The sequence below is a fragment of the Centroberyx gerrardi genome, chromosome 12, assembly GCF_048128805.1.
Source record: "Centroberyx gerrardi isolate f3 chromosome 12, fCenGer3.hap1.cur.20231027, whole genome shotgun sequence".
NCBI classification, from domain to species: Eukaryota; Metazoa; Chordata; class Actinopteri; order Beryciformes; family Berycidae; genus Centroberyx; species Centroberyx gerrardi.
The window spans coordinates 30,062,620-30,071,740 of NC_136008.1; the positions used below are offsets into that span (position 1 = coordinate 30,062,620).

General features: G+C 40.9%; 1 protein-coding gene across 2 annotated transcripts; it reads left to right on the top strand.

Annotated features, from left to right (window-relative positions):
- Window positions 1-2,858: 2,858 nt before the first annotated feature.
- preb (prolactin regulatory element binding) lies at window positions 2,859-7,900 on the top strand. Of its 2 annotated transcripts, none has more exons than XM_078287193.1 (10): window positions 2,859-3,015; window positions 3,609-3,796; window positions 4,025-4,223; window positions 4,812-5,065; window positions 5,886-5,966; window positions 6,076-6,203; window positions 6,314-6,487; window positions 6,660-6,732; window positions 6,847-7,006; window positions 7,133-7,900. In XM_078287193.1, exons 2-10 carry the CDS (start codon window positions 3,662-3,664, stop codon window positions 7,225-7,227), a joined length of 1,299 nt encoding a protein of 432 aa, XP_078143319.1. In that variant the 5' UTR covers window positions 2,859-3,015; window positions 3,609-3,661; the 3' UTR covers window positions 7,228-7,900. The 2 variants fall into 2 exon arrangements, with proteins under 2 accessions (XP_078143319.1, XP_071780159.1); XM_071924058.2 differs by having other exon boundaries at window positions 2,859-3,014; window positions 3,618-3,796.
- Window positions 7,901-9,121: the final 1,221 nt, after the last annotated feature.

The following is a 9,121-nucleotide window of genomic DNA, read 5'->3' on the forward strand; positions in this document are numbered from 1 at the left end:
TAGACAGAATACAAACACATTTTCCGGTCACTTTCAAAATAAAACCATTATTGACGAACATGTCTTTCAACGTTTTTTGAGTAATACGAAGTAGAGAGGTGAAAATAAAGGTTGTATTTCAGTACGAATCTGCAGTAAATGAAAATATGATATAAAAATATGCTCATAAAAATATACAAAGAAATTCTCAAACACCAAGGCAACTTCAGGGTGTCTACTATCTCATAAAAACGTCTATTGTAAGCTATTTCAGTGCCACAGTTGTCCCTAAAGGCTGTAGAGCCCCTGGTGTTCCTGGTGTCAAATCAGTCAAAATGAGCCACCATTGAAATAAACTTTGCTTAGGCTACCATATAAGTTGGACTGTCAGAGTTCTCAAACACCAAACTTATGCCAGACAACCGAACAGAAGGTCTACTCTCCTATAAAAATAAGTTGATAACAGATTTCAATATGAGTTTTGTTGTTCATTACCTCAATGTTTAACTAGTCTATTTTTCAAAGGACAAATGTTACGCTTTTATTTTGGAAATACTTCCGCTCTCGTTCTAGCTTTCTCTGTCGAACTTGACGCGGCCACCCCTCCGTCTCCACTTTTTATCCCTCAATAACCCCGCCCCCTAAAACCATCACCACCTCTCTCCCTCCATGCTCCACAGTAGGCTAACATGAGAAGAAACAATTGTAATAGTTTGGGGAATAGGCTGCACGCTTGCACTGAGTTTTATTTATAGTTTTGTGTAGTAAAAGTTCAATTCATGCACAAAAATATCAGGCCATGTATGGATGAGGAATGGTAGCCTCTACTGACTGGTTGCTATGGTTCAGATGGCAACTGTCCTTCCTTGTTTTAGCCTTAATTTATCCAGGGAAAGTCGATTGAGCTCCAGCAACTCCCTGCTTCACATTCACACAGTTCCACACATTCACACAGTCTTCTACTGGAGCAGGTAGGGGTTCAGTGCCTTGCTCAAGGGCAACTTGACAGTAGTTGTTACTTCTTCACCAGCTGGTCTGGGGATTCAAAATGGTGCCCTAGCAAAATAACAGCTAGTTCAAAGTCATTGTTATTTCAGAACCTGGGGGGGGGGGATCTAAAGCATGTCAATCTTGATGGTCCTTGACATGAAAAAGTTTGATTACTCAAAGACTGGAGAGACTGTCTGTACACATAAGCCAGAATGACCTTATTATGCAATATTCAAAGCAGTGCAAGTACTTACAGTGCAAAATACTTATATTCTGCATTTGATTCTGATCTGATCTTTTTCTTCTACTGTTTTTATATTGTCTTTTATTCTTCTCTGTCTTTTAACAAGATACACAAGCAACCTCTAAGCTACATTCCTTGGCCAATAAAATGATTCTTATTCTACTTTGTCTTGTTCTATTTTGTTTTTTGGTTGTTGTGAAGCCTGTTTGTGTCCCGACTACATCCCAGCTGCATGTAACCTGTGCGAGACCGACTTCCCTTCAGTGACACCGCCAGTAGGCTTCTATTGATTGTTCCACTGAAACCCTGCATTGAACCTCTGATCAATACCCAGAATGTTGCCCATCAACCCCAAACTACTCATCAACATCATCTCCCAGTTACAGCGTCCCACATGGACCGTCAAAGTCTCTCTCTGTAGCTTGTAGGGCAATAACACACACACACACACACACACACACACACTTGCTTTATGATGTCATGCTGGATTAAGAGACTAGACAGTATGATAGACAACATGTCACCTATAGCCTGGGGAATGATGTTGAATTAACCTTTGCCTCTGAAGTGCTGTAGCCCATAGAGAATTGCCAGGCTTGTGGACATATCAACAGTAATTAATTTACTGGCTGGATTTCCCTAATGGTGTTACTGCGGGGAGACGGATTACCCCAGAGAACAGCCAGCGCCATAATTAATATACTGTATGTTTCAGCTGCAGCATCAGGACACATGATGGTGGAGGCAGATTATTGGATTAGAGTGCTTCGTTTGACAGCTGACAGAGGATTATGTGATTTTTATGGGAGTGGAAAGAAAGATTAATTGTTTTGGAGCAGGGTGGTATGAATTTGATGGTAGCACCCAGACTTTTTTAACATTGTCTTGAGCAAATGGAAGCTTTCTATATTTCCCTGGTGCTTGTAGAATAAAAAGTGTATCAAAGTTCCTCTTATAACTAGAATGAAAAGCTCAGTTGCCTCCAATATTTATGAGCAATGCATTCAAACAATTATTAAACTTGGATTTAGAAAAAACGTAAACGTACAAAATCCCCAGTATACAAACAATGCATACAAAGTAGCTTGGGGGTATGTACAGAAAGATTTATCAGTTCAGTTCAGTTTCAGTTCTAGTTTCTTATATTGGAAGAGTGAGTATTAATATATTGTTCACTATTCTTGTAGAAAATTGAGAAAAGTGTTTTTATCTGTAAACTTGCATTATGAAACTGAAATGTATGGACATAAAATCAATGTCGAATAAATTGAATAAAAGCATTTGATTCTCCTGGCTTCTTTTATAGTCAAATAAACCAAAAACGCCATTTTACCCAAAGACCTCTGATGATACTACATAAGCCAATCATCTAATGAGATGAGTTAGATAAAGACAAGTAAGAATATCAGTGGTTCAAATTAAGTGGAACTAATGGACCTTTAAAAAATAAAAAAAATAATACATTTTATGAAATAGCTAATGAAATAACTTATAAACTAATAAAAAGAAGCATATTCGAGCCTAAATGTCTTCATATTCAGAGCAGATGTTATTTGTAACCACACCGTACGTCCAGGTGCGTCTACGGACGTTTTTAGTGTTCCATGCAGTGATGTCATGACGCAGTGCACGCTGCTGACGTGTATGTAGGGAAGTGGCTGTCAATACTTCCATGTTAGCCGCTAGCTGTTAGCTTGTCTTCTTCACCAAGTCTTTGCCATTGACAGCTCACAATGGAATCGTCTGTTTTATTGCTTAGCTGATAAAATAACAACGGAAGAGAAATCGGAGCAATTGCACAGGTAGTGAACTTACAATTATGTTGCCAGGAAGAGCTATCAGGCTAACTAGCTAGCTAACGCAAACGGTTATTGTTAAGTTAGCTACAGTTAGCGGTAGCTATCCCATAACGTTATCACATAAGTTATTTGTCTGACAGTGGCATAAATGAGTGTCATCCTTTATCATGTTTTACTCCATGGTGGCATGATTTTGATGACAGTGTTCATGACTGTCGGATTAGCCAATATCCTAGCTAACCAGCTAAACTAAATTAAATCCAGCCGGCTTCAGTGGATACATGCCAACAGCCACGACAGGCAGAGGGTTGAGAGCCTGCTGCTCTGTTAGAAATGTGCAGTGAAACCATCCAGACTGACATCCAGCACAGACTGGACCCGTCATCAGTCTGTCAGGGTTTGTTGTGGTTAAATGGAGCCATTAAGCTAACACAAAAACAGCTCATGAAAAGAGATTCACTGAATATAAATCACGTGACACTAGGTCATAGACTCAATGGTTTTGGCACTAGTCATGTATTAACCATCCTAACCAGTGGAAGGAAAGACAACAATGCACATCATATGTATGCATCCTGACTCTCTGCTTTCCACAGCCGTGAGTTGGCGGTGGTTTTATGAAGAAGTCTGAGTGACCGGCAGTACAACAATGGGGAAGCGGAAGGTGCCAGATCTGTACAGAGCCCCCTTTCCCTTGTACACAATCAAGGTGGACCCTAAAACAGGGTTGGTGATCACTGCAGGAGGAGGAGGGGCTTCCAAAACAGGCATAAAGAATGCAGTGGTAAGCAAATAAAATTGCTGTGCTTTATATGCACAATGCTTTATGTATGGAGGTTCCTGGTAATTGCTTAGGCAGCTATGATGACATCAGTTGTACATGGATTTAAGCTTGTTAAGATAATTTTAAACTGAGGAAGTCGGGGAAGCAGCAAATAGTAATAGGATACAAGAAAGCAGGTTGTTCAAAAGCAGTATTTGCATATTTCTAACTCATGACTCTCTGTTTCAGCACTTCCTGAGTTTACAGTTGGTTGGAGAGCACCAGTACAGTGCCACCCTGCTGCATTCTCATGATACTGACCTACGCGCCACTATGAACATGGCTATAGGCGACGGTGTCATTGCTGCAGGGCAGGACGGCACCTGCTGCCTGATGCGCTTCAAACAGAGCCAGCAAAAAGTGGGGCGCAAAGCTGCTGCGAAAGACGGTAAGGAGGGAAACGACTTTAGCCTAATGCAACAAATAAAATGAAATATACTTGATGTCTTACTAGGGTTTGACCAGTATGAGTTTTTGAAGGCCAATACAAAAAAACATATTTTTGGATTGAAGGTGGCGATAATATTTTGTGATAATTTTCAACATCTTTAAGTTGGACCATTTTCATGCAAAAAATTTAAAGTATTCAGTGTTTCCCCCACAGTTGTATTCTTGGCAAGGTGGAAAAGCCTCTGAAACAGCATTTAAACCATAGGACACTAAAACTAATGATAAAACATATTCATTCATGCTTGTGTGGAATCTGATCAGAACGTCCCATTAGAATCAGATCAGGTTAAGGTCTTCCCATAGACAACCAGTGGAGGATTGATCAGTTCTACAATAAACATGTAATCAATCAAACTGCATCATATCCTTCATATCAGAGGTGGATCACACTGTTTGACTGATATCTGATTTTTAAGAAAAGGTCAATATATCAGTCTAAATCTGTGTCTTACTTTACAAAAATCTCAGTTCTGTCTCCTAAGCAGGTTTCTTCCTTGTGCAGTAAAAAAGTCTGTCATCCCTACAGATGGTCACAGTGAGCAGCAGGGTAATGCCAGGCGGCGAGCTGGCAAAGGCGACAAAGGAGGACAAGATGGAGCTGCGGCCGCTGGAGATGTGTCAGACATGAAGGATGAGACTGCCCAGATCTCTGTGGCCGGCTTGGGTGAAGTTCATTCAGACCTCAACCCCCAGGACCCGCTCCAGAAGGTTGTTAGGTTCAGCTCTGACTTAAGCCTCCTTCTGACAGGAGGCACGGATGGACACATCCGAGTTTGGGAGGTAAACGATTCGCCGAGCTATAGAACAGAAATCAGATGTCCTTTTCATCTTAAGGGTGCGTTCACACCAAGCAAGTTTTGCAGTGGTTTATTCAAACTCTGGAGTACTATTCGTTAGGATTAAGAACGTAATCCAAACCGACAACAAGAAACGACTCCAAAACGCAAGGGTTTATGGGTATAAGGAGATGGATGTTGACATCTGATAGCCAACAGTTCCTCATGCTTGGAAAGCCTAGCATACAGTAACTCTCAATATCTAAAAATATATCTCTATTTATTAGTTAAAAACCATGACGTTTCCATCCAGATGACCTTTATCAGACAATCAACAATAGTAAAAGACAACATTATATACAATCCAAGGGGTGGAAATAAACTGATTGCTCTGTGAGCCCAGATTTTTGTCTGCCTACTTTCTTCCCTTTGCAATATTTTCTATACAGGTATTGGTCTACTTTACTACTTAGCTTTATTGTAATCACCTGTGGGGTTTCTTCCCACCCCTTGGATTATATATAATGTTGTCTTTTTCAGTTGTTGTCTGATGGAGGTCGTCAGACAGGTTACCAAAACTTTGTCCAATAAACAGACTGCTTGTGAGTCCATGTGACTTTTGTTTTCTAGCCCTGGTTGGCTTGTAATAGCGCATTGTGAACGTAAACAAACCAAATACAAAAATGTTGTAAAGTAAACCTTTCCACTATGGCATTATGGTGCAGACCAAAGAAAACAACCTGTAGGTGTGATCGCACCCTAAGATACAGTATACCTATTAGGGTCTTGATCTTGATTATACAGCCTTGACTTTTCCCACACAGTACCCGTCCCTGAAGAAGAAGTTTGACTTCAAAGCACATGAAGGGGAGGTTGAAGACTTGGATATGAGTCCAGGGAACAAGGTTGCACGTTGATACCTCTTCATCTGGATGTTCAATTTGGATTCACCATGATGAGAAATGTATTGCTTTGCTACAAACAGCCAATCTTTTGTGTTGTGTTCCCATGTAGCACCTTGTGACGGTCGGTCGGGACTTTATCTGCAGCGTATGGAGCGGCAACCAGCTGGCTATGAGTCTTCGCTGGCATGACACCATGCCTCAGATTGCTGACAAGGCGTACCGCTATATGGCTTGCAGGCAAAAAAAGCTTTTTTTTTCTGCTATGAAACCGTAACGCACCTGTTAACCATTGCCATCTTAAATGTTGCAACATTGACTACATGTGATTATGTTTTTGTGTCTTTTAGGTTTGGAAAGGTAGAAGACCAAAAAGACGCCCTGAGGCTTTACACTGTCCAGATCCCCCATAAACGAGACCGAAAACCACCTCCTTGCTACCTCACCAAGTGGGACGGCAAGAGCTTCCTTCCCATGCTGACGGCTTCCTGTGGCAATGAGGTCATCTCCACTCTGGCTGTCAGGTGAGGCAGGGCTGAACTTCGGTCTAGTTTGGATTGCACTTCATACACCAAGATGTGACCCATAGATGCTGAGACCATCATCAGATGATGTTGTCAGGTGATCTTATTCTATGGAGTGGTGCATTGAATGTAAGAGGATCAAACGCTGTGTTTCTAATCTTCTCTTTGACAGCGACTCTGGAACGTTTATCGGCCTCGGAACTGTGACCGGATCTGTAGCTATCTATATCGCTTTCTCACTACAGGTAAAACCAGTGTGTACACCCACCTCAAACTAATGTCAGCTGATGATTGCACAGACCTTGAGTCAACAACCAACTACCATACGGTACCTTCAAATCTCTTCTTTGTCTCTGTAGAAGCTGTACTACGTGCAGGAGTCCCATGGCATCGTCGTGACAGATCTCGCCTTCCTGCCCGAAACGATGAAAGGCAAAAGTATCAAAGGGAACAACGAAGCGGCCATGTTAAGCGTAGCCGTGGACAGCCGGTGTCAGGTACACGCCTTGCGCAACCGAAGTAAGTGCACGCAAACCGAAGTCACTGAAATAACACTCTCTAAGAGCATGCATCGTAATTTCAGAGTCCCTCACCCTCTCCTTCTTTTTTTGTCCCTCTCTTCATCCCCTACCTGGGTCTGGGCAGGATCCTTCCCTATCTGGCTGGTGCTGTTCTTCTGCGGCGTCATGGTGGTGGGAGTCATCCTCCTCCTGCAGCACCTCTTCCCAGGCTTCATTTAAAACATCGGAACGTTTTACAGCGGCGAGAGACCCTGGACAGATCTTTAGACGACCTTCCTCGCTACCAATGTAGTCCGACCATGGACTACATTTCCCAGCCTCTCAGTACTGGACCACAACTCCCCAGCCGACCCTGTGAAGCGTCTCCAAGCCTCACCATTGACTCTAAATTGCTTTTATGCCGCCCTGATGTTGCCTCTTACTCAGGACTGTTCCTCTAAACCCACTGGAAACACACCATGACAGACTCTGAGGTTTTATTGGCTTTGATCCCTATCAATCACTCTTAATCTTTTTTTTGTCTTTTTTTTTTGGTATCATGTTAATGTAAAAATATATAAATATGCTTTAAAATGATTGATATGTAATGTGTCTGATTTTTGTTCTTTGTGTACACACAGACACTTGATCGGCTATTCTCTCTGGAAAAAAAATAGAACTTTGATCTGTGCTCTTCCATTTTATCCACTAGTGGGCAACAAAGACCATACAGCTTATAGTGCTCTGCTGGCATTGCCTGTGAAGATAAAATATTCTACTCATTTTAGTGTATGTCTCCACAAAATCTGGTGGTCTTGGCACATTCTATTTTTGCGTACAAATATAGAGCTACACATTGTGTTGGATTGACTTTTCTTATTTGAATGTACTGTCTCAGTATTCAGGGTTGCCCAATGTTAAATATAAACTGCTGCCCATTGCTTATATTTTCTACCATTGTAAAACAATTCAGATGTTTTCATGATACCTGTTCTAAGAAAACAGATGTTGGACAATATGACTTCATTTGTTAGAAGTACATGAGAAGCAAGGGAAGAAGGGCTGTGTCACTTTAATTATGATGTTAGTGTAGTCAGACTAGAGCTATAGCTTGACCTCTCCTTGTTTTATGAAGACTTTGTCTTTAATTTTAAGCAGATATAAAACATTTTGAATGAAAATTTTAAATGACAGCCATTTCATTGCAACTAACATGGTGAAATAGTAGAATAAATCAAATACAAATAAGGTAAAGGTAAACATGGGTGCATAAAAGGCAAAAATCTTGGTCTCTTTATATTACATCAACCTGACAGAGAGCCTGGTGTTTGTGCTTCACTGCTCAGTTGGAGAGATTAACTGTGGCCATTCAGTCAGGGACAATTAACAGCTTGTCACCAGTTGTAATGGCTGGACTGTCCAATGTAAATCTTGTTGCACGGCGTCTTGGTAGACAGAAGTACCATGTCATGAACACAATGCTGCTTAGCAACTTTATATGCTCGTACTACAAGATTTCTTATTTTTCCCCAAAACACTGATAGCATATTAGATTTTTACCCAATATACTAAATTATAATATATAAGAGCTGTATTTCAAACAGGGAAAGTCAGGAAATTTTATGAATTCTTTGGGGAAGTCAGAGAAATTCAGGGAATTTTACAAATGGTTAACTTTAAAGGAATATAGCGAAATGTTTCACACATTCATTGCATTAGATGGTTTTCACCACTTTCCAACTTACCATTTTTAGGTCATGAAAGCACCCTGACTTAGTCATGGAAAGTCATGGAATTTTACATCAGGGCCACAGTGGGAACTTTAGATACGACTATGGCATCAATCAGACATTCCACTGTGCTTATATTCTTGAGAATATTTTGAATGATCTATTATGGGAATTTTATCTCCGTTGAATGCGGGCAACCTAAGATACGTAAAACAACCCCAAAGCAAATGTGAAGAAGCACTTCATCAGGCTTTGAAGTTCATTTGGGTTTGTTTCAACTCATTAAAGGCTTTATTGGAGACTCTTTTGTTGAGCTTTGAGGGTCTTTAAGCGAGCACCAATGGCCCTTTTCTCTTTCTTAACATTCTTTTACACCCTCTGTCAAATACCAGCACCAGTCCAGA